The 26,119-nt window shown below is 36.0% G+C and overlaps 1 protein-coding gene and 1 long non-coding RNA gene across 18 annotated transcripts; both read left to right on the top strand.

Moving 5' to 3' along the window:
* The first annotated feature begins 12,969 nt into the window (after positions 1-12,969).
* LOC113342264 lies at positions 12,970-13,587 on the top strand. The gene has a single exon (XM_026586859.1). It carries the CDS (start codon positions 12,970-12,972, stop codon positions 13,585-13,587), a length of 618 nt encoding a protein of 205 aa, XP_026442644.1.
* A 4,824-nt stretch (positions 13,588-18,411) lies between these two features.
* Positions 18,412-23,435, top strand: LOC113342282. 17 transcript variants are annotated; one of them, XR_003356561.1, is made up of 7 exons: positions 18,435-18,541; positions 18,843-18,880; positions 19,069-19,145; positions 19,846-20,956; positions 21,657-21,727; positions 21,831-21,899; positions 22,002-23,435. It is a non-coding gene; the product is annotated as an uncharacterized LOC113342282 (long non-coding RNA). The 17 variants fall into 17 exon arrangements; XR_003356560.1 differs by having other exon boundaries at positions 19,830-20,956; XR_003356547.1 differs by having other exon boundaries at positions 19,658-20,956.
* Positions 23,436-26,119: the final 2,684 nt, after the last annotated feature.

Here is a 26,119-nt window from a genome sequence, read left to right as displayed (position 1 = left end):
AACTCTCTAACTAGTTCATCTGAGTCATTTGAACTAGTTATGGTGAAGAAGAATATGGTGGATATGAAAGTGGTCATATGGATAACCATTTGGTTAAATACTGTTGAACCAACAAATTTTAATGTTTGGGAACGGTTACATAAACCAAAAATTGGACATTTCATTTGTGTGTAACAAGCTAAGGTTTCGATCCAACGGTTGTGAAATGCTAGCTTGAATCTAATCAGGTTTTCATCTAATGGTGAATATTGAATGCTTTGTTACCAAGCTAACATTGATTGCGAACCCTGATTTGAAAGACTATATAAGGGAGAACTCTAGAAACTGGGAAACCTAATCCGCACACCTTCTGTGTGATACTAATTGTGCGTTGTTCAATCAATTAGAATATCCGACCTTTTGGTTGTTGATTTTAAATTGATTGACACTTGGATATTGGTCTTTGGTACCATCCAAGTTATCTCTCTAGTGCTTGATAAAGACTCGCAGATTTCTATTTGCTTTAGTATATATCAAATCGAGAAACTGAGAAATAAACTCTTTGATATACCTTTTATCTAGATTGAGTCTGACTGTCTAGTTGATTCTATAGAAAGTATATTGGAGTTTGTCCATAAAGATTGCTAATCGAATTGTTGGTTGTGGTTGTTGTACCCCCTTTTTTTCAATTGGTATCAAAGAGCAGGCAAAACGTTCAAGACCTCACAAGTCTGTGTTTGTAGCGATCTGACTCTATGGACAGAGGTGTTATCTCAATTAACGTACCACCAGTCTTCGATGGATTTAATTACTTATGGTGGAAAATTGCTATGCGAGCTTTTCTTCAAGCACGTGATTTTCAATCATGGGTATATGTTGTTAATAGCTATAATGCTCCCGTCGTGGAAGTTGGAGATGTAAACGTACCCAAGCATATTGGTGAATACACCCCTGCCGAGATAAATGCTGCAAAGCAAAATTCCGACAGTTTGAATGCCATTATAATGTTATTACCCCAAATCTTCAGCACCATGTGTCAAATTGCACTAAGTCGCAAGAAGCTTAGGATATCTTAGAAACCGTTTTTGAAGGTAATGCCAGTGAAAAGGAAGCTTGGCTTCAAAACCTTAATTTCGATTGGGAAAACCTTCGTATGGCAGATGAAGAAACATTTGATGAGTTTAATCACAAAGTGTCTGAAATTGTTAATGCATCTTTTGCATTGGGTAAGACTATTGCTAAAAAGAACATTGTGATGAAAATTCTCAGATCGCTGCCATCCAGATACAATTCTAAGAAGCATGCCATCGTTGAGGGAATTAACCTTGATAATCTCTCCAGAAATACACTGGTTGGGAAGCTTTAGATCTTTGATCATGAACATTCATCCAAAACTAAGGATGTTGCGTTCAAAGCACTAAAAGACACTAAATTACTTGATAAAAGTAAAAAAAAAAAAAGTGTATATCTCTGAAGATGATCACTCTGAGATAGATTCATCAGATGGAGATCTTGATAAATCAGTCTCGATGATCACAAGACAGTTTAGGGATCTTCTGCTGAAGAGAAGTAAATGGTTCTCCAGAGATAAGCCTAAGGAATGAGTCAAACCTCATAATTGTATTCCTCCTAAAAACAGGGAAACATATGAAACTGATGATGAGGATATGCCTCGGTGCTTTAAGTGTAAGGGATTTGGTCATTTTGCAAACGAGTGTCCAAATCGTTGAAAATACACCGGGAACAAAGGTCTTGTTGCAACTCTTGATGAAATGTCTGACAACTATGATTCCAATGAAGACGAGAAATCAAGCGTTGTACTTCTTGGTGAAAATATTGATTTTGATAACTGTAGCAATACATACATCAATCTCAATATTCTTTCAGAAGATAACCCAACTAATCTGGAAGAAAAAATTGACCCATTTCTTGGAAACTCTGTTTGTAATGTTTCAGGTTCCACCATGTGTTTAGCTGCGTGCACATCTCAGAAGCCTGACTTTTATCTCAGTTTGACGTGCTCGTATTGTTCTCTAAAGGGTCATGAACTTTCAAAGTGTTACAAGTACAAACACCAATTGAGGCACGTCAACAAACTTCAACGAAGAGCAAATCAATTAGCAAATAAGCTTAAAATTTCTCGGAAGACCGATGAGGTATGTAGGATTTTATCTTCGTCTAAGAAGTAGTTTCCAAGGATAAACCAAGACCATTAGAGAAGAAAGTATGGTCGATTCGTTTTGATAGACAGAGGTCTGAGGATTCCTCTCAAGAGGAAAATGGTGGACAATTTGTTGTTCACCACAACGCAACTTGATTGTGTTGTTTTGGAAATCTCGTCTCATGTGCCTGATCAAAAGAGACAATGATTTTGTACCTCTTAGGCTTTAGGAAAAGTTTTCTTTCTTCTTTTCTTAGTTTTTGTTCTTCCCTGTCTATCAACAAAGGAGGGTTATTATCGATAATTCTACTCTTTATAGGGTTGAGAGTTGGACGTGTGCGAACCTGTTTAAAGGTTTCGAAACCCTATATTCCTTTTTCCTTCCTCAAAACCTCTTTTTATCTCAAGATTACTTGTTAAGTTCAATTTGTGATTTCCTCTCACAAACCCATACTTTATGGATACTCCAAGCATGATGTCTTCTGATGGAAAAGATGTTAACATGATTGTTAAGCCATCAATCATGAAGGAAAAAGAGAAATCTCCGTTATCTCCTACCTTGAAAAGAAAAAGAAGGAATGTGAGGAAGCCAAGAGCCGTTCCTTCAAACTCTCAGAAATTTTCTGGTGTTCTTGAAGAGTTGAAGGAGATGCGAAAGGAGATTCAACAAATAAAGGCTTTTGTGTATAAGACTCATGAGATTCAGAAGGCCCTGGTTCGACAACATCAACCGAGAAGATTTATTGATATAAACTCCTACCTTAATGAACCTTATGTCCCAATGGCTGTTGACGACAAGGAGTTCGGGAATGATAAAGAATTCTTCAAAGGTCTTATTGCATAGTAAATCTTCTATTTTCTTGTTTTTGTTAGAAGAATAACTAGAGTTTGGAATAACCATTATTGTGATTACACATAGCTATGTTCAACGTTTTCATCTTCATGTTTTTAGATTTATTGGTTTAAATTCTAAATTTGTTTGGAAGATGATTTTTGCAGTATTAATCTTTATGGGTTTATATATTGCAATTGTTTATGGGACATGTGTGTTTGCGTCCGTGAACTACAATAATCCCATATCTTGTCAAAAGTAAAGTCTTTCGTAAGTCGATATTCATATGTTGATAAAGGAATGAATGGACTTTTGACAAATACAAAAGTTAAGCCTATATTGTCAATTATTCATGGAAGATAGTTTAAAATCTTTTGTTTGCAAGAATTATGTCTATTGTTTGTCATTGTACAAATGGTGATGGAAAATAGAATGAATCCTTGTGTATTCCGCCGTATTGATCTTCGTTGATCCATATTTTATGTATTACTGTGAGGCTCCGTAAAGTGTCTTATGTTGAGCACTAAAACGACCAAGTTGATTATTCTTATGATTAGCTATGTTGTTGTTCCGTGAGGTACTTTATGTCGAGCATATTCAACTAAATTAATCATCTTGTTTGGTTATTTAGTTGTTGCTCCGTAAGTTTTCTTATGGAGAGCATGACCAATTAAATTGATTACTTTTGTGATTAGTTTGGTTGTGTATTTCGATTAGATTAATTATGGGTTCACTTGTGATTAATCTAATTGTATTTTTTTAGTCTCCATAAGTTCACTTGTGTTGAGCATTTTTCGATTAAATAAATCACGGGTTCTCTTGTGGTTAATTTAATTGAGTATTTTGGATTCAAATTCATACTTGTATGTGATTTGTTATGTCCAAAGAAATCCTTCTTTTCTTTCGAAATTAAGGTCTCTCTTGTTGTTCTTTCGAGAATGACATATTATGGGGGAGAGTTCTTTTTGAACTTGCGCTTAATTGCCAAATCTTTGTGGGGAGTGCGGCTGTGGAATATTATAGGGGTTATCAGTATCTTTAAACTCCTTGATGAATGCATTTAGCTTCGGCTTTATGATTGCATCTAAATAAGATGATATCTGTTTCCTTGTTTTGGTCATGAAATGTCTCTTTCGGAAATTTCATTAGGATCCCGTTCTTGTACCTTTGCCAATTTTATTGACAAAAAGAGGGAGAATTAATATGTAGTAGACACTACAAATACATATGGTTTTCGGATCTATGTAAGGGGGAGTGGTTTCCATGTGAGATGGAGTATTGACTAAGGGGGGAGTGATACATATCACCATAGTATTGTTGTTGAAATTGTGATACAATTGGACTTTGATGTTGTGTAATGATACTATGACACTGTATAACAATGATTGAGAACTATTGTTTTCTTGTTGTTATAGCTACGGATTTTCAACAACGATGATGCTAAACTTACAACCTTTGGAATCATTGGAGTACTTGGAAGTGACGAAGATTTTGAGTAATGTTGAAGATTAGGCGTGTGGAATAGGAGCTACAAAAGTTAATTTACTTATTTATTGTATTCCATATGTATTAATAGTTTTGTCACAAAAATTGACAATGGGGGAGATTGTTAGAGCATTGCTCGGTCGAACTCGCATACGTTGCTATCTCAAGCATGTTTCTCAATGTTAGTGATCAAAACTATAAGTCTTGATTTCTAGCCTATTATAGCTAAAGGTCTCGGACTACGATAGAAAGTGTAGTTGAGCTCAAGACTCCATGGAAATCATCATACAAGACGAAGGACTACTCAAGGAACTGGTGGAACTTCATCGACTAAGAAGTATGTGGAGACTTGAACTTATCTGTCACTCAAAAGTCTATTTACTCTGTCTCCTATTCATGAGACAAAAGTCGTTTTGATATATGGACTTTCATTATACACATTTGCTATTTCGATCCGAGTTTAACTCGCCTATCTATTTCTCGAAATATGTGTTGGTAAGCTTTCGTTTTAGCCAAATTCATCTTTACCTAGTGACGAATGTCATGTTATGTTTCAATCACTTTGGAAATTTCTCTGACGAAAAATGGTATGTGAATAACGACTATATAACGTCCTATGAGAATGTTTCAATGATTGAAATGAGAGTTTAGATTACATAACCATTGGTAGGATATAATCATTGTTGTGGAAACACATATATGTATAAGTCCTTATTCCTTGAACCAAAGTTTGCGAACTTTGTTGATCAAGAGAAACGGAATGTGGCGTGAGCCAAGTCCGCGAACTGGCGGAAGTTCTCGACCCGAAAATTTCTGCTGGAGTTTGTGAACTCATTCCGTGAGCTTAAGTCCGCAAACCCAGTCCACGAACTTGAGTAGGTTATATCTAAAATCGGTTGTTCTTGAACTCATGTTTATATAAACTAAGGAATGCTTTTGCAAACCGTGGGTATAAAGTTCATGAACCGATTCGAGTGAATCACACCGTTTTTGCTTCGATTGTGTCTTGTATAGTTACATAAGATCTAAGCAATTGAACAACTCTCTAACTAGTTCATTTGAGTCATTTGAACTAATTACGGTGAAGAAGAATGTGGTGGATATGAAAGTGGTCATATGGCTAACCATTTGGTTAACTATTGTTGAACCAACAAATGTTAATGTTTGGGAACATAAACCCAAAATTGGACATTTCATTTGTGTGTAACAAGCTAAGGTTTTGATCCAACGGTTGAGAAATATTAGCTTGAATATAATCAGGTTTTTCATCTAACGGTGAATATTGAATGCTTTGTTACCAAGCTAACATTGATTGCAAACCCTGATTTGAAAAACTATATAAGGGAGAACTCTAGCAACTGGGAAACCTAATCCCCACACCTTCTGTGTGATACTTGTTGTGCGTTGTTCAATCAATTAGAATATCCGAATTTTTGGTTGTTGATTTAAATTGATTGACACTTGGATATTGGTCTTTGGTACCATCCAAGTTATCTCTCTAGTATTTGATAAAGTCTCGCAGATTTCTATTTGCTTGAGTATATATATCAAATCGATAGATTGAGATATAAACTCTTTGATATACTTTTTATCTTGATTGAGTCTGACTGTCTGGTTGATTCTATAGAAAGTATATTGGAGTTTGTCCATACAGATTGTTAACCGAATTGTTGGGTGTGGTTTTTGTACCCCCGCTCTTTCACCAACCCTCTGAAACCTTCACCTACTTCTTCTCCCAAATCCCCTTCTTCTATTCCTATCAAAAGACGTACTCCTGACCAAATGAAGATTATAAAGGATAAGGGTCTTTGTTATAACTGTGATGAAGTCTATCATTTTGGGCACATTTGTAAAAGCAGCAATTATATTTGTTAGTGGGAGAAGAAATTTCTGAGGAGGAAACTCAGGTGAAAGATACAACATCTGAAGAGGACCTTACTTCCCCAGTAGAGTCTAACATGGAGATTTCTCTTCATGCCTTAACTTGTAGTTCCGTTGGAGAGACTATAAGAATCCCTGGCAGTATCAATGGCCATGCTGTATCCATTCTCATTGATACAGGAAGTACCCACAATTTTTTGGATGTTGCTCTGGCTAAATGGCTTACCTGTAATATCACTCCTACTCAACAGTTATTGGTAAGAGTGGCCAACGGTGATAAAACTATTAGTGCTGGCATGTGTTCTGGGTTACATTGGACTATGCACAACCACTCTTTCTCAGGTGATTTGAGATTACTACCTCTAGGAGGTTGTGATATTGTAAGGACCCTCAAGCTCGTCAACGCTAGTTGACTGGTCTAACGATGATCAAGAGACGAATTAACCGCTATTGACTCGATTAGTTAACGTAAATTTTAATTAATAGAAATTAATAAAACAACGATCTAGATACGAAACTAGTATTATTGAATATGTCTCGAAAAGTTATGCGAAATGGACTGCTCGAACGTGTCATTCGAATACCAGACGAAGAAGATATCATCGTATTTGTATGAAGGGAAAATTAGTCTTTTGTAGACAAGCCGACCTGGACTGCCCTTATCCATTTTCTGGGTGCCTTAATAATTTTGTTTGGCCTTATCAACCCAGATCGGGCAGATAAGCTCATTATTTCTTTCTTATTCTCTTTCTTCTTCTTCTTCTTCTCTGTTTCTCTTCTTCTTCTCTCTGTTGATTTCGATCTCAGAGATTGAGTTCTTTTGTGTGAGGGATTCATGCAAACTTTGTTAGCTTGATGATCTGAGTGAGGTGGTGATGTTATCGAAGCTGATTAGTTCTGGAAAAGCAGAGAATTGTTACTCTTTAATGACGATCGATTCAAAGGATGAACCAGTAGATTATGGATCTCGAGGTAGGCGATGACTTGTCATCAATCCAGGTGGGAACTCTGTAACCTTCTTGTAATCATTGAACTTTCTTTCTATCTACGAGCATGATGTGTTTTTTTAATATTAGTATGTACAATGTTTGCATCGAATTTAAATATGTGTGTAATATGTGTCGTGTGAAACCCCCGCAAGGAGTGACCGTGTTTCCCCACGGCTTCTTGCTATGTTCTATATAGGCCGGGGAAAGCCGGTTGAATATTACGCACTTTACATTGTTAGTAGACCGGGGAAATCCGGTTAAATATTACACACTTTACTTTTATATCTTAGTAGACCGGAGAAAGCTGGTTAAATATTACGCACTTTACTTTTTATATCTATATTAGGTCGGGTAAGCCGGTTGAATATTACATAGTAGGCCTGGGTAAGCCGGTTGAATATTATATATACTATTTTATTTTGGGGAATTCACTCGTGTGCATATTATGTTTGTTTGTCTAAATTGTCTGATCTTGATGCTAAGAACTGTGATGCATGTTAGTGATTACTTGAATGTTATTTGTTTCCATTGGGCACCCCTTTGGGATGATGTGCTCACTCGTTCCCACTTCAGTTTTCAGTAATCAGAAGAAAAGGTGCGTTCGAAGATAACTGTTTTGTGGCTTAAAGCTTTTATCGTATTAAAGATGTTGCATAGATTTTATATATGTATATTTCTGTTAGTCTGTAAAACATACATTATTATATTCATATCACTCGAGAGATCTTCATTTATATAATACCAGAGTGTATGAGTTTGCCTTTGGGATTAGCTCATGTAATTATGATTATTAGAATCGGTAATCTTGGTTTGATGCTTCATTGGCAATTAGGTTATAATCCTATTAGCTAAGAAGGTTTGGTATTTGGGGCGTCACATATATGGTGCTAGGTGCTGACTGGTTAAAGCAGCTGGGAGATGTTATGTTCAATTTCCCTACACTCAGCATCACTTTCAAACATAAAGGCAAAAAGATCAAGTTAATGGGAGCTTCAGATTCTACTTCCTGCAAAATAGTGAGTGCTGCTTCCTTGGAGAAAATTTTTCAGAAAAACCCACATGGGGTTTGTGCTCAACTTAATTCTATATCCAGTACCTCATCACCTACACTTGTTCCTTCAGCAATAGCTGATATCCTTACCAACTTTTCTGACATCTTTGATCACCCCACTCACTTACCTTCACAAAGGTCCTTGGACCACAAAATACCACTGAAACCAAACTCTGAACCACCAAATATGAGACCCTAAAAATGTCCCCACATTCAAAAATCTGTTGTTGAGAAATTGGTGCAAGAGATGTTTTCGTCTGGCATCATTCAACCTATCCACAATCCTTTTGCATCACCCATACTTTTGGTTAAGAAGAAGGATGGCACTTGGAGGCTTTGTGCGGATTATAGGAAGTTGAATGCAATCACTGTCAAGGATAAATTTTCTATCCCTGTAATTGATAAATTGTTGGATGAGATTCATAGGTCTGGGGTGTTTACCAAGATTGATTTAAAGTCTGGTTACCACCAAATCAAAGTTCACTTGTCAGACATTCATAAAACAACTTTAAGAACACATCAAGGTCATTATGAGTTTAAGGTCATGCCATTTGGCCTCACTAATTCCCCAGCCACTTTTCAAGCCCTTATGAATGACATTTTTCAACCTTACTCGAGGAAATTTATACTGGTCTTCTTTGATGATATTTTAGTTTACAACCCCAACTTGGAAGAACATGCTAAACATTTAGCTCTCACACTGCAATTGTTGAGACAACACCATCTCAAAGCCAACATCTCCAAGTGTTGTTTTGCTCAGACAGTGTTGGAATATCTAGGACACATCATTACTCAGCTGGAGTGGTTGCTGACCCGACAAAAATTTCTTGCATGGTTGACTGGCCTTTACCAACTACCTTGAAGGGGCTTAGAGGGTTTTTGGGTTTGACAGGTTACTATAGAAAGTTCATTAAAGGGTATGGATGCATCAGCAAACCTCTTTCTGATCTCTTAAGGAAAAATGCTTTCACTTGGACTCCTCAAGCTACTATTGCTTTTGAGCAACTCAAGTTGGCCATGACTACAGCTCCAGTTTTAGCTCTCCCTGATTTTTCTAAGCCTTTTATCTTGTAGACTGATGCTTCTGATCACACTATAGGTGTTGTTCTCATGCAGGAGGGCAATCCCATTGCTTACAGTAAACCTTTGGGTCCCAAGGATTGTGGTCTTTCCACATATGAAAAGGAGTTATTGGCTATTGTTCAAGTTGCTACCAGATGAAGGCATTATTTACAAGGCCATCACTTTGTCATTAAGACTGACCATCAGAGCATCAAATTCATTCTGGAGCAAAGGATTACTACCATTCTACAGAAAAAATGGCTAATGAAGCTGTTAGGATTTGATTATGAAATACTTTACAAAAAAGGTGTGGATAATAAAGTGGCAGATGCACTTTCTTGAGTAGTTTCAACTGAGGCCAGCTGCAATGCTCTACACTCTTCTACTCCTTCTTGGACTCAAGATATTTTGGACAGCTACACTGAAGACCCCAAAGTAAAGCAACTCATCTCCTCACTCCTCATCAACCCTGCTTCACTACCTCATTATACACTTAAGGAAGGAATTCTCAGGTACAATCATAGACTTTACATTGGCCAGGGCAACATTGTCAGGCACGTAATTCTTTCTTCAGTTGATTCTTCTTCTGTGGGGGGTCATTCAGGCATCCAAGCTTCTTATACGAGAGAAAAATCTTATTTCTTTTGGCCTGGAATGAAGAAGGATATTCTCCATTTTGTTAGCCAATGTGATGTTTTTCAGAGGCACAAAGGTGAGCCAATTCCTGATCAAGCCTGGAAACATATATTTATGGACTTCATTGTGGGATTGCCCCTCGGTAACAGGAAGTCAGTTATCATGATGGTGGTGGATATACTGACCAAATACAGTCACTTTATAACACTCCAGCACCCTTACACTGCTGCTTCTGTGGCCAAGGAATTCATCAGTCAGGAATTTAAACCGCATGGTCTTCCCTCTTCTATTGTGTCAGATATAGATAAAGTCTTTACCAGTCATTTTTGGAAAGATCTATTTAAGATTCCGGGGACTGAGTTGAAACTTAGTACTGCTTATTGAAAAAGCGGGGGTATAATAACCACACCCAATATTTCGATTAGCAATCTTTATGGACAAACTCCAATATACTTTCAAGAGAATCAACTAAACTCAATCTTAATAAAGTATATCAAAGAGTTATATCTCTCTTTATCGATTCAATTTTTACTCAAGCAAATACTAATCTGCGAATCTAATTGAATACAAGAGAAATCACTTGAACGGTACCAAAGACCAATGTTCAAGTATCAATCAATTTCAATCAACAACCAAAGGTCGGATTTCCAATTGATTTATTCTAACGCACAACCTGTGATATTTCAGTTATATAACAAAATATAATGCAGAATAGAAATAACACAGACACCAGAATTTTGTTAACGAGGAAACCGCAAATGCATAAAAACCCTGGGACCTAGTCCAGATTGAACACACACTGTATTAAACCGCTACAGACACTAGCCTACTAAAAACTAACTTCGGTATGGACTGTAGTTGAACCCCAATCAATCTCACACTGATCCAAGGTACAGTTATGCTCATACGACTCTGATCCCATCAGGATACTATGCACTTGATTCCCTTAGCTGATCTCACCCACAACTAAGAGTTGCCACGACCCAAAGTCGAAGACTTTAATAAACAAATATGTATCACACAGAAAAGTCTACATGAATAGATAAATTTGTCTCCCACAGAAATACCTACAAGTTTTGTTCCGTTTTTTGATAAATCAAGGTGAACATGAACCAATGATAAACCAGACTTATGTTCCCGAAGAACAACCTAGTATTATCAATCACCTCACAATAATCTTAATCGACGCGGCGAAAGAAGATATTGTGGAATCACAAACGATGAGACGAAGATGTTTGTGACTACTTTTCTATCTTGCCTATCGGAGATATAAATCTCAAGTAAATCATTACGATTGCACTCAAAACGATAGAAGATGCAAGATCAGATCACAAAACTATGAGAAAGTAGTATCGGTTTGGCTTCACAATACCAATGAAGTCTTTAAGTCGTTAACCTGGTTTTTAAGAAGAAACCTAAGGTTAAAGGAGAATCGACTCTAGCTAATACAACTAGTATCACATAGAAGGTGTGGGGATTAGGTTTCCCAGTTGCTAGAGTTCTCCCTTATATAGTCTTTCAAATCAAGGTTTGCAATCAATGTTAGCTTGGTAACAAAGCATTCAATATTCACCGTTAGATGAAAAACCTGATTAGATTCAAGCTAATATTTCTCAACCGTTGGATCAAAACCTTAGCTTGTTACACACAAATGAAATGTCGAATTTTGGGTTTATGTTCCCAAACATTAACATTTGTTGGTTCAACAATAGTTAACCAAATTGTTAGCCATATGACCACTTTGATATCTACCATATTCTTCTTCACCATAACTAGTTCAAATGACTCAAATGAACTAGTTAGAGAGTTTTTCAATCGCTTAGATCTTATGTAACTACACAAGACACAATCGAAGCAAAAACGGTCTGATTCACTCGAATCGGTTCATGAACTTTATACCACGGTTTGCATTTAGCATTCCTTAGTTAATATAAGTTCACAAACAATTGTCTTTAGATATAACCAACTTAAGTTCGCAGACTTAGTTCGTGGACTTAAGTTCCTGGAAGGAGTTCTCAAACTCCAGCAGATTTTCTCGGGTCGAGAACTTCCTCCAGTTCGAGGACTGGGTTCGCGGACTGAGTTCACGGCTCTGTTCCGGTTCTCCTGATCAACAAAGTTCGCAAACTTCGGTTCAAGGAAAAAAGGACTTATACATATATATGTTGCCACACAATTCTTATATCCAACATTGGTTATATAATCTAAACTCTCATTTCAATCATTGAAACATTCTTAGAGGACGTTATTATATAGTTGTTATTTACAAACTATTTTTCGTGAAAGTAAGTAATTTTCAAAGTGATTGAAACGTATCATGACTTTTGTCACTAGGTAAAGATGAACTTGGCCAAAGCAAAAGCTTATTAACACATATTTCGAGAAATAGATAGGCGAGATAAACTCGGCTCGAAATAGCAAATGTGTATAATCAAAGTTTATATAATAAAACGAATTTTGTCTCAAGATAGGAGATAGAGTAGGTAGACTTTTGAGTGATAGATAAGTTCAAGTCTCCACATACCTTTTAGTCGATGAAGTTCCACCAGTTCCTTGAGTAGTCATTCGTCTTATATGATGATTTCCATGGAGTTCTTGAGCTGAACTACACTTTCTATCCTAGTCCGAGACTTACCTATAGTATACTAGAAATCAAGACTTATAGTTTTGATCACTAACATTTACAAACATGCTTTGGATAGCAACGCATGCGAGTTCGACCGAGCAATGCTCTAACACTTATCACCCCCAGACTGATGGCCAGACTGAAAGAGTAAATGCTTGCCTGGAACAATACTTAAGATGCATGACTGGTTTTAAACAAAAATAATGGTTTCAGTGGATTCCTTTGGTAGAATGGTGGTATAATAATTGTTACCATACTAGCATCAAAATGAGTACATTCAAAGCTCTGTATGGTTACAATCCTCCTCACCTTGCTTTTCCCTTGCACTTTGATACTACTGTGGAAGCTGTGGAGGACTACTTGAAGAATAAGGACATTGTTTTAAACATTTTGAAAGACACTCTCTTAAGGGCTCAAGAGAGAATGAAGTTGTTTGCTGATTTGAAGAGAACTGACAGGATTTTTGAGGTGGGTGATATGGTTTATCTCAAACTTCAACCCTACAGGCAAGCTTCTCTTGCTTTGCGCAAGAGCTTCAAGTTACAGGCAAAATATTATGGTCATTTCAAGGTGATTCAGAAGGTAGGCAACCTGGCTTATAAATTACTACTACCTCCAGGCTCTAGAATCCACCCAGTGTTCCATGTATCCCAGCTTAAGAAGCAGATTGGTGTGTCTCATATCCCTTCTCCTCAGCTACCTGTGGTGGATCATGAAGGTCCGATAGTGATTGATCCTGCTGATATTTTAGCCACCAGAACTTTCTCCAGGAATGTCTCTGATATATTACAACTCCTTATCCAATTGACCAACGCCTCTGCAGAAAATGCCACTTGGGAGGATGCCACACACATTGCTGCTCACTTTCCAGATTTGTATCCTTGAGGACAAGGATATTTTTGAGAATAGGGTATTGTCATGTACCTCTACTATTGCATTAATGTTAGTTGTTAGCTAGGAGTGCCCTTGTATGTAATCTAGTGCGTTAATCCTTTCCTATTTGTATACCGTTACAACTTTAGCTTTTATGTTGCTTAGCCGTTATTTCCGAATTAGAGTACGGCTGGTTATGCGACCGCTGTAGAGTAGTGAGTGGTCCTTTCTTTGTTAGGGTTTGGTATTAAAGATGTAAGAGAGGAGCGAGTTCTCTTTAATGAATAAGAAGATATTTCTAGTGTAGCCGTAGTTGCAGAATTTAGCTTAATTTCTTCATCTGAATTCCGATTCTTGTACTGGTTCAGTACACCAGTAGCGAAATTGCTTGTGTTAAGAGTATATACAGGGTATGTCAATCACTATAGTACTTTTGTATGAATTTTGAAAAGTAGAAATGTTGAATTACACACTTTGGAGATTTGCTTAGGTCTCCAGGTTCTTGGTGATATGTAGGGAAGGATATAAAATTTGTGGATGTGTTCCTTATTTAATCTTCACGATGAGGTGTCAAGATATGTTCTCTTAGATTTCCAAGTGTTAGTATGGACGTTCCAATGCATTTGCGAGTGTTTCTATGTTGTGGGATGTGTACCAGCACATCTTTGTGGGTATAATATATGAATCCTACTTCGTGTTTCTTAAGGAAAATGATTGTTTCATTAAGATAGAGAAATTCTTGAAGTATAAGTATTTACTATCAAGCATATATTAAGATCTAATTTGTGTTTAATGTTGACTATACTTAGGTTTTTGTATTCTATTCTCAGGGAAACACGTTACTTCTTGAGTCTGGGAATCAGTTCTTATATATGGACAGTATTTGGAAACCGTTAATCTAGATTATAGAGACCTAGAGGTCCTAGTGTAGATCTTTTATTGTCCTACGTTGAAAAGTAACTAATCTATGTTTATCCTGATGATGTAAGGCGTGGATGTTTTCTGATACGTTCAAATGTTGTTTTGGGGAATCTAAAGCATATAGTGTATCCTAATGTCAAGAGATCATAATTTTATGCAATTTTGAGTCGTGCTACTAATACCATCATTTTGTGATGTTTAATAAATTCGAGGTACTAGTGGAGAGTTCATCTATCTCTAGCCTGTTTGTAAAGGATTTCTTTAGTTAAATTAAGTTTGAGATGGAAACTAATAGGAATGTACTCGTTGTGAGCAATTCCTGGATTTTGCGGTTGTATTATGAAAGGTCCCTAAGTTACTGCCAAGTATGTGGTGAGAGTTTATTGCACTTCTGGAGATCCTTGTACGATTTCACCCTGTATACCAAACTATTAGACGGTTTATTTACTTCACTTCATATGGTAGGTGCTCTAAGTTAGATCATAAAGAAGCAAAGTTATGACAAGTTGTGTACTGATTGCCTTTTAAAAAAGCGCATGGAGAAAATGGGTATCCTTGATTCTTTAAAAGTAGCACCAGGTTGGATTTTAGAGTTGGAGATATTTTTCTGGAATTTAAAGGGTAGGCTTATGGTGTTAACTCTCTCTGACAAAAAAAAGAAAAAAAAGAAAACATAAAGCTTAAACCTTTGCTTACGAACTGTGTAGTTTGTTATTTTTCAAAGTTTTGCTGGAATGGCATACAGTATTGATGATTGGAATCATAGTACCTAACTAATGACCGACTACCTTGATAAAATATAAATGTACGTAAAAACCGGTTGAGGCCAGTATGAAGGTCATCTCGATAATGATATCAGCATGTTTTAGGTATGCTTCAGGAAAAAAAAGGAACATGTTTAAGGGTCTTTGTGTTATCCCATTTAGATATTAAATCATTTGCAGTGTATTTACAATCCGTGGCAAAACTTAATAATTTGGATATACTTTGGAAACCATAATATGTAAGCATACGTGTCTGCCTTGGACATTACGTTGTATTAGATGGTAGTGTTGGTTGCTTTCCATGAATTATAAGTAGTTGACAATGTTAATAATGATATTACTTTTGGTATAAGGACCATGTACTGTAGATGTTATATTGTTAACTACCTGTAATGAGTATAGATGCATGGGTTTCTAAGAATGAATAATGAATATTTCTGTATTGCATTTTAATTTATTATTGATCGTCTATATTTCTGTTTTCCTATCATGTTGATATTGTAAGTCATCCATAAATACCATGATCATGAGGGTTAACTTTCCATGCATAACTTAGGTTGATCATTTCTCTACCGTTTGCTTTATGGATGCAAGATGATCAATAACCAAATAACTTGAGTAATTATGTTATGAATGAAAGAAAGTGTTGGTAAATTATGGTTTTGGTATATCTTATAATTTGATTGTGAAGGGAGGTATATGTACGTTCAATACGATGTGTCTAGCTTGAGCCCAGTGGTAAATCCACGCCAGTGGATGGGTAAACTTCTTATCTTAAGTTAGAGATTCTTTGACAGTATGTGTAATCTATGTAGCACTGATCTGGATTGTATATTGTTTTTGCGACTTACCTTGTCGTTTGATAGACAGTTACCATGCTAGACTTGGATTTGTGTGAGCTTATTTATGCAACGGAAGTCGTGAACAAGAAGGTTATTATAATACCGAGTTCGTTTCCTTGAAATGCTTAGATACATTTCTTTGATTGAATGTGCCAATCTGAAACATGGTTATGTTCCATTATAGGTTGGTGATGGGCATATGCTTGTCTAAAACTTCCTTTGCTCATCTATATACAGTTGAGTGTTCCTCATTTGAAACGCCAAACTCAATTATTTGATGGAGCTGCTCATTTCACTTCCAAATTTGGCAGCAGTAGTTAGAAGCTAGTTTGGGTTAGATGTGAATGTTCTAGTAGTGAGTAATCTATCATTTATTTATTTGCATGGATCTGTTTGAGGAAGTATACCCTTTAGGGAACCAGTACAGTTGACGGAAGTAAGAGAGAATAATTACTCAGGACAACATATGGTTCCCCTGGATTATAAGAAAAATTCTCATTGTAAAGTTCATTGTCGTACAACTCATAAAGAAAATGACAAGAAATCTATGCAGACACTCTATGACTGTTACTTTTGGAAGTCGGGAGAAAACATTACTAGTGTATTTCGTTTATATGAAATGTGTGATGAGACTAGATTAGAGAAATTGGCTCTAAGGTTCATTGGAACTTTTATGATGGTACAAAAATAAAATAAAATAATATGGCATACTAGCTAGAATTGCCACTACGTTCGTTTACTGTGCAGAACATATTGCACGTTTCTATGATATTAGACGCTTAACGAGTAGACTTTGGTGCTAGATTGTGCATCCGGGTAAAATGATTTGTGAATGCATGAAGATGTTATATGTTGTTTTAATCACATCTCTTGTCGATAAAGTACGCCTGATTTTGTGGACAAAATCCTTTTCTAGTGGGATAGACTGTAATACCCGTCAATTCTATTCTTTTTATGTGTGGTTAATTTTAATACTAAAAGTAGGTTTATAAATGTTTTCGGCCACTTTAGTTATAAGTGTTAGAGCACTGCTCGGTCGAACCCGAGCATCAAAACTATCTCAAGCATGTTTGCTATCTCAAACATGTTTGTCAATGTTAGTGATCAAAACTATAAGTCTTGATTTCTAGTCTACTTATAAATGTTTCGGACTAGGACATAGATTGTGTAGTTGAGCCTTATACTTCACGGTGTTCATCATTTGAAGACGAAGAACTACTAAGGAGATCTTGTGGAACTTCATCAATAAAAGGTATATGGAGACTGAAACTCATCTATCACTTGGAAAGTCTATTTCTACTCTATCTCCTATATTGATACATAAGTCATGTTACGATATGGTTTTCTATTATATACATTGAGATTTCGAGCTGAGTTTAACTCACTTACATATTTCTCGGAATATGTGTTGGCAAGCTTTCGCTTCGACCAAGTTCATCTTTTATTCTTGACGCAAGTCAAAATATGATCATGTGAAATTTCCGAGTAACATCTTACATGGTTTGTGTGATACAATCATTTGGTGTAGACTTGGAATGTTTCGTTATAATTATTTCAATAACTTGAAGATTGCTTTGATGCTAATAATGTGTGAAAACGGCTATTGTCATCCTCTAAGAAAGTTTCAGTGATTGAAATAAGAGTTTAGAACACTTAACCATTATTGGATATGACATGTTGTGTAAACTTGCACATATGTAATCCATGTCCGGGAACCATAGTATGCGTACCCATACGCGTATCTGTTGGCCTGAGAAATCCGGGAACCTAAGTATGCGTACCCATTTGCATACTGGCCTAAGGTTCATGTCCGAATATTTCTGCTGGGATTGGAAGTACGCGTACCCGTTTGTGTACTGGCGAAACCCAATCTTGGTCCGGGTATTTCAAGTATGCGTACCCGTTTGCATACTTGAAGGTTAAAGTTCTAAAATCGGTTATGTACATGAACTTAAACATTTATATAATAAGGAATGCAATCTTTGCAAACCGTGGCTATAATGTTCATGAATTGATTCGAATGAATCAGACCGATTTTGCTTCAATTGTGTTCTTGTATACTTATATGAGAATATAACAATTGAACAACTCTTTAACTAGTTTCATTTGAGTCATTTGAACAAGTTATGGTTAAGATGAATAAGGTTGATATGAGAGTGATCATATGACTAACTTCGGTTAACTATTGTTGAGCCAACATGGTGTACACGTTTAGGTACGGTTACATAAACCGATTTTTAACCGAAAAAAACGGCACAAAAAATAAAAATCAGTCTTTCCGGAAACAAAAAGGAAAAAAAAAAAGAAAAAAACTTTATTTCGTTCTTTTTACTCGGCTCTCTCCGTCTCTCTTCTCAACAGTTGAAGCTTCAGCTATGATTCAAACAGTTAATGGCGGATATCAATAATTGAATCGATTACATTCTCTTATTCGATTAGGTATGTACATGCCCTCATATCAAAATCCTTTTCAGTGCTATAATCTGTAATTCTAGGGTTCTCTAGATTTTAGGGGTTTTATTTGATTTATGTTTATCAATGGTATAGGGGTTAGCGTTTTCATCTAATTAATGATAAATTAGTTGAATTTTCATCTTTTTCATTAGGTATATAATTCGAATCTCTTAATCATTTGATTAAACTATCATGTTTTCTCCCTGTTATGCTATCATTTTTTCTTCGGATTCATACTTCATCATATTTTGATAAGATTATTGTTTTGTTGTGTTTTAATTTGCAGGGACGATTTTCAGTTTACCATGATTTTCACTGAAAAATGTATGACCTTTACTACAAAACCCCAACCCTATTTTCCGATTCTCTATTTCTTTCTTACCATTTTCTCTTCATTCATGATATTTGATTTGTTAGGGTTTACTTTGTCTTTAGTTTAATCATATTGGTTGTAGATTAGTGCATTGTTGTTCTATTTTCTGATTAGTAAACTGAATTCAATCATCCAGCAGAATTATAGGTGGAAGGTGCAATTGAGATTAAGCTCAGTGATGCGGGAAAAAAATAAATAATTACAACCATCCAGCAGGTAAGTCACATCTTATGTTTTATCTGTTCTGTACTCTGTAGAAACTCCATCATAGAGCCTCTTAATGCAGGTCACTCTAATTTGGACAAGTTTCATCAATCATCTGCTTTATCAGCGATAAAGCAATGGAAAGAAATAATATCCGCTTTTAATTTCTTTGGTTTTATACTGATAACTCTCGGAAATGGAAAATATCTGCTTTATCAGATATTTTCTCGTCAAGTTTGATTTTGATATATCCATTGTTTTTAATTTCTTCTCTCACTTTTATAATGACTTTGTGTAAAGTTTCTCATTTTCGGTAAGTGTTGGGTTTTAATAAGAAAGTCAGTAACAATGTTGTGACGCGAGGTATCAGGGACACTAGGCTATACTATTGCCCTATACACTGTAGTAAATGCATTTTATGGTCAAGTTTTTGTTTTTTTCCTTAGTTTGGGAGTACATTTCTATGATGTTTAGTTTATAATGCAAAAAGTAATTGGTGGACGTGTATTTTTTTTTGTTGCTAGGAGTTTAAGGAGTTGAGATGGATTTAAGTAATCAAGTTGTAGTAACCCCTGGTTCCTCTCATGTAAAGAAAAATGCTGAGGCTTTGGCTAGAAGAGACAGGAAATAAAGCTAGATTAGTTAGCCAAGGCCCAAGGGATCCCTGTAGGTGTTTTTTTAACTTAGTCTTTTTAGGCACATGTTGTTGCAGTTGCGAAAAGGGTGGTTACTATCTTTTTCACTGGCAAAAGGGTTTTGATGATGTCTCGAGAAATCAACCTGGTATATAGTTTTGGATGAATCAGATGTTGACGCTCTCATCAACGATCAACAGCGCTGAGGCTGACAGCCAAGCTTATTTCAGTGTTTTATTGGATCCATAAGTAAGCCATTTTTAATCTTGCTGCTTCTCATTTGTTTGTTGCTTTACCTGATATATCAATCCCCTTCACTGCAGATGACTCAGTGTTCGACCTTATCTATTTCTTTGGTACTTTTGTAGTATAAACTATTCTGAGAGTTCGCTAGAATCTCATTTAAAGTTACGCTTCTTCCATTTTGTAAATTGATTTAGTCTAGAGTTTTCCCACTTTTAGTCTGTTTATAAAGCATATCAGGTTGTCCATACTAATGCATAGAAACTATTTGTATAAATTTAACAAAATGTTCTTTTTTCTCCTCCATTTGTAGTTTCAAGTTTCTTGGTATAGTACTGTAGTAGGAAAGTTGGATGTGAAGTAGATAATATTGTGGATATTGCTGGCAATGGGTGGTGATGGATGCCTCAAGAGAGTAGTGTATCTGGGTAACGTTGTTGGTGGTGGTCTTAACAAGTTAAACTTCATTTTTATTCTCCTTGGTTAATCTACAAAATTATGCGTTGCAGGTTTGTGTTGTATGCAATAGTGAGGTCTATGAAAGTCTTCCCTTACACTTTATTTAATTTCCCTGAATACCCTGCTCTTTGTGAAAATGTAAAAGAAATGTATGTGGAGTTATGGCTTAGCTGCCAGTTTGAAATCTTGGATGTCACTTCGGCTGATTATAAGTAACTAATAATTTCTACATATACATAGGTTTATGTACTTTTGCAGGATCTGGGTCAAGAGAATCAGAATTATGCGGATCCATGCACATTTCTACATTAGCAGATCAGTTTAGCAACCACACAACAACATTTCCGTTTTGATCTAAATGCACACACCTTCTCCATGTGTATGCTCTAGGACTTGACCAATGAATATTGGCACTGAAATGGACTGTGCCCAAGCGTTCCTTGTGGATACTTTAAATATGTGTCCGCAGTCCACAAAATACCACCGGTAACACTCTACATATGAACTGATACTTGCAATTCTCTTCTTATTATTTTATTTTTGTTTGATTGGTCAAGTTCGATCAGTTTTCAAATATGGTTTTGTATTCGTGACCACATCACTCAATTTGCTTGCACTATTATTTCTAAGTTGAGGAACTGAAAACTGTTACCTTACATGATAGCTTTACAGTAAAGAATAAAACCCATATTACCAATAAAGTTCCCTGTTGAAGACATTATGCATCTTTATTTTGTTATGGTTGACCTGGATACATTCACACAGCAGCATTAGAGAAAACTATCGCCAGCAAATATTCTATAATTAAATGGAAGCACAATAATGCATAACATCGAAGTAGCAAATTATATAGGTTAAGATGCTATTTTTGGGAACAAGATATGCATTTTAAGAGAGCTTTCATACTCACGAGAAAATGCACGACAGGTATGGCTACTATTGTGGTTCACATTATTTTCAAAGCCCCCTTTGTCAAATATATTTACAGAGTGGGAGCACGCCGGTGTGATTATATATTGTCGTCTGTTGGACAAAATGTCATCTCTTTGATAAAATATAAGTGACTGGCCAACCAGATGTTTTTCATTTGTTTAGCGGCTCCAAGCCAGCATAGGCCCAACTGCTAAACTAATGAAAAAGTAACCAATTATACTTTGGCTTCACCAAATTTGCTTTGTTTTCGCAGAGCATATATGGAAACATTGCTGTAGCGTTTCAATCGAGTAAAATTGTTGATCTCACTCTCTGCTGCATAAGGTACAATTTTGGTTCTACTTGAGTTGGATGTGATTTACATTTTTTAGCAGTTATTCTTTCACAGTACGTGGAGCTAATGCAATCTTCATGGGAGAAATTTCAGGTTTACGGATATCTTCCAGGAGGTATACGAAGCTAACTGGAAGGATAAGTTCTAAGATAATTCCATATGGTTAGTACACATGTAACATCTCTGATGCACGACTCTATTATACTTATCCTCTAATAGTAGCACTTATCCTCTAATAGTAGCTGATGAAAAATCTGACTTTAGGTATGAGCATTGTCTAATCGATGACATGAAGCAAAGGTGGATATGTGTGGACTTGCATAATTACGATGGAGATGTCCAGAGTGATTTCCTCGCTCAAGGTACTACCCAGGAATTGGTGCATGTGCATATAAGGTGGTACAAGTGAATTGTCGACATAGAAGCTTATATGGGTGAAATCTATTACCAATAACCTTAACTTTCAAATGGCATGGCAGTCCCTGCAATTGGTAATTATATAATAACATAATAAAGGTGGAGATTCAAAAGTACTTGCAGAATGTACGTAATCTTCCTACAATCTTCAATCAGTATCTCAAATTTTTCACTTTAAAAATTAATCTCACATCTGAATATTAGCCGCCGAGAATTTCAAATGATGTGCATTTTCAAATGTTGGTTGTGAGAGGGAAAAATGCTTTAGCATATGGCACTTACAAGTATTTTTATAAGAAAACGGGTAAATCATGAAGAAGCAGCCAAGCAGGTGAACATTCCTGTGTGCCTAATTTGGTATATTGATTCCCCTACACTCTCTTGAACTCTTAGCTGCATCATCGTTTTAATAAGGTTAAACACAACTTTTTTATATTGTATTGGAGTGTGTTGTGCTATGACTGATAGGTAATTTTAAGCTATCTTGGTGATAGTTCAACTTTTGCGTTATTTTTTTACTGCAGGGCTACTCTTTACTAAATAACATTCATATTTTTAGTATATCGGAGTAGGTGTACACCGATTATGAAGTGTAAGTAATGGCTCTTGGAATTATGAAGGAGGAAATGTGCTAGAGCGAGCCCTTATAATATCTCGATGCAAATAGAGTTCGTGATCATTTTTTATAGTTAACTGTATGTAACTCAAGTTTTTTCCTCTACTGTTCTCACTTGTGGTGCTAGGTGCCATCGCAGGGAGGTTTCTTATTTGATTTTCATCATTATAATCTCATAGTCTTATCCTTAATTTACAGCGAGGGTGACCATGAATTACACTATAGAGAAAAAGGGGTTCTAATAGATGTGGATTTTGGTATTCCTGCATCTTCCAATGATGTTGATGTTTCCACCGTGTCAATGACGACGAGTACTTTCCAGTTACTGAATAAGAATCTTATAGACAAGAGATGAAGATTCCCCATGTACAAGTTCTGTCGACTATTGTCACTCAGAAGAATATGCAAGCATGGATGTTCATTCAAATGATGAAGAAGAAAAAGAAGATGAATATCATGAAGAAGAAGAGAATCAAGTAGAAGTATCACTGATTCAACTGTAATAGAAAGCAAAGAAATATATTTGATATGAATATAACAAGCAATTGAGGTGCTCACTGCTCATATATGAAACTTTGCAGGCACAAGCTTTATCTATTCTAAACTTTGCAGGCACAAAATTTATCCATTCTAAAGTTTAATGAAATTCAAAACTTCTTTATACAGTTTTAGATATCTTGGCACTACTAACCAATAAGGGTATTCATAAAGTTTTATTATTTCATGTTTCCTGATTTCCAGGTATTGCAAAGGAAATTGGTATGCGCAATCTTTTTTGGTGGGTTTTTAGCTTCCATGAATGATATTTTAGGCTAGATCTTTGCGGAGCCACGCCAAATCAAAAATAACAGGGCGAGGCGAAGCCGAGCCACACCAAATCAAAAATATGGTTAAAAGAAAATAAATAACTAGGAATTACTGGTTAGTCCAGTTCTCGCTGACCCGGTTACTGGCTAGTCCAGTGCTAGAAAACTTTTACTGGCTAGTCCAAAAACATGTTTTTAGACCACAACTTTTATCCGCTCGTCCAGAAAACCGATCAACACGTGCGAGCCAGCTGAAAATTTTCCCAATCTAACCTTCTGCAACTGATATAACTGGTGAAGAATCAGTCGAGTTCTGTTTCTTTCCTCTTCTTTTTTCTTCATCTCAGATCCGAGTTCTGTCGTTTTTCTGCTGCTGCTGGTTTTTTTATCGTCTCTGTTGCTCCCCGCTCTCAATTGTTAGGTTTATTCCATAGAAGAAAAAGGTACTTTTTACTATAATCATCTTCTCTGCTGCTGCTTCTTTGTTTGATTTCGTAGGTTTTGAAATCATGATGATCAGATTCTTTATCTATGATGTATTTTTGTTCAATTTGTTTTGTCGTTTAGTAGCTAATCGTTTTATTATGATGTACATTGTTTAATTCTTTGCCTACGGGTTGTGCAAGGCTTGGACAGGCCGGCGTAAAAACTATGTTCAGCTTTCGGGAGCTTTGTCTCCTACCCGACCTAGTACTTGCTACTGGAAAAGGGTTTTGGTCTTTGGTACATTGTTCAATTCTGTGCTCGTTCGTTTCTTAAGTAATTTTTGGTGATTTTTTTTAATCTGATTTTGTAATTGGGATTTTTTTTGTTCATTGATCATCGTTTTTTGATTTTTCTTGAGACATATGATCATAACAAAGATTCGTTATACACTCAGTTCATTAGAAAAATCCTGTAGTAATTTTTTAATACATAAATCCTGCGTTGTAATGTAGCTTTTTTGTTTGTTTTGATATGATTCTGTATAGCACATATTCTTTCAAAATAGACGTGACATATCAATATGTATTATGTATGAACTGAGTGTTGTAATGGAGTTACTTTTGTTCATTAGACAAATCATGTTAGTATATTTTTAATACATATCAGTATGTAGTGCATATAGCATGCTCTCATTCAAATTAGACGTGACATATAAATATGTATTATGTGTGAACTGCATCAACAAATATACAATTTCTACTCTCTTTCATTCAAATTAGATGTGACATATCAATATGTATTATGTATGAACTGCATCAACAGATATACAATGTACTGCATATAACATGCTCTCTTTCATGCTGCAGTACATGTCAATACATATCAAAATGTATAGCGCATATCCATTCAGAGACTCTTTTTCAGACTCAATACATATCATTACATATCACATCAATATGTATATTACCACTTAATTTCTGGATCATTTTTTACAGGGTCAACATGTCTGACGTTGCTCACGATTCAGATATTGCTTGCTACTCTCATGTACACCATAAGCAATACCACTTTGGACATTTGGTTACATCGTCTTCGACTTTAGAGGATTTGAAATTTACCATCTGTAATACGTGGAGCTGGTTGACTCCATCGAGTATTGTCGTTAACTATGTCCAAAATGAAGAGAGAGTCCCTATTTTTTCCAATGTAACGCTCCAAAGTCTTGCTGCATTACATTCTGCAAATAAATCGTCTTTCTTTGATTTGCATGTGGATGTTATTTCAGCTAGGGGATCTAGTCCTTCTAGGCGTATGCATGTTGACAGTAATGCAAACTTAGTTGTCAGTGCAAAAAACAGTTATTTGAAAGATGGTAAAGAGGTTCCAAATGTGTTTTTGTTTCAGATGGTTAGGAGAACATCTTTGAGGATACAAAACAACTGTTCTATGGTGATGTTGATGTTGTACGTATAGCTTGCCAAAAATACTGCATGAGAAGTGGATATACGGTGAAAAAGTTGAAGAATGACCTTGAGAGATTCACCGCCGTATGCAGCGTGGAAGGTTCCTCATGGAGGCTTCATGCAACTGCCATTGGTAGTTCTATTGATGTTTTTAAGATAAAGGTGAAAAGACGAGGGTACCCAAATACACCACAATCTTTTATTTTGACCACAACCTATACAAGACCCACTGTGTATAAACCTCTTGGAGAAACAATCACTCAAGGAATATTTCAACACAATGTCCACTTGAAATAGGGTTAGTCCGGACTGGCCTAACACGTGAATAATTATATCAGACAAGTGGAGAAGTCCAATACACTTTGTGTGATCGTCTATGAATGAGATCGAGACAATACTACAACAAAGTGTTCACTTGATAACCGAAACCTTATAAGATAAATATCAAGTGCCTAGTTAACGTCCAAGTGTAATTACTTTAATTATAATATAAAAACAATTATAATGCGGAAATAAAGTAAAGCACACACATCAAAATTTTGTTAACGAGGAAAACTACAAGCTTGTAGGAAAAACCCCGGGACCTAGTCCAGATTTGAATACTCAATGAATTAAGACGCTACAAAAAGTAAACCTGCAACTTCGTGTAGACAC

The sequence above is a fragment of the Papaver somniferum genome, unplaced genomic scaffold (genome assembly GCF_003573695.1).
Source record: "Papaver somniferum cultivar HN1 unplaced genomic scaffold, ASM357369v1 unplaced-scaffold_35, whole genome shotgun sequence".
NCBI classification, from domain to species: domain Eukaryota; kingdom Viridiplantae; phylum Streptophyta; class Magnoliopsida; order Ranunculales; family Papaveraceae; genus Papaver; species Papaver somniferum.
Note: the sequence above shows the minus strand (reverse complement) of the source record. Positions and strands in the feature narration are given on the sequence as shown.

Bases quoted from the DNA above. Each gene is read 5' to 3' on its own strand.
- LOC113342264 (XM_026586859.1), top strand. From the start codon at position 12,970: ATGAGTACATTCAAAGCTCTGTATGGTTACAATCCTCCTCACCTTGCT.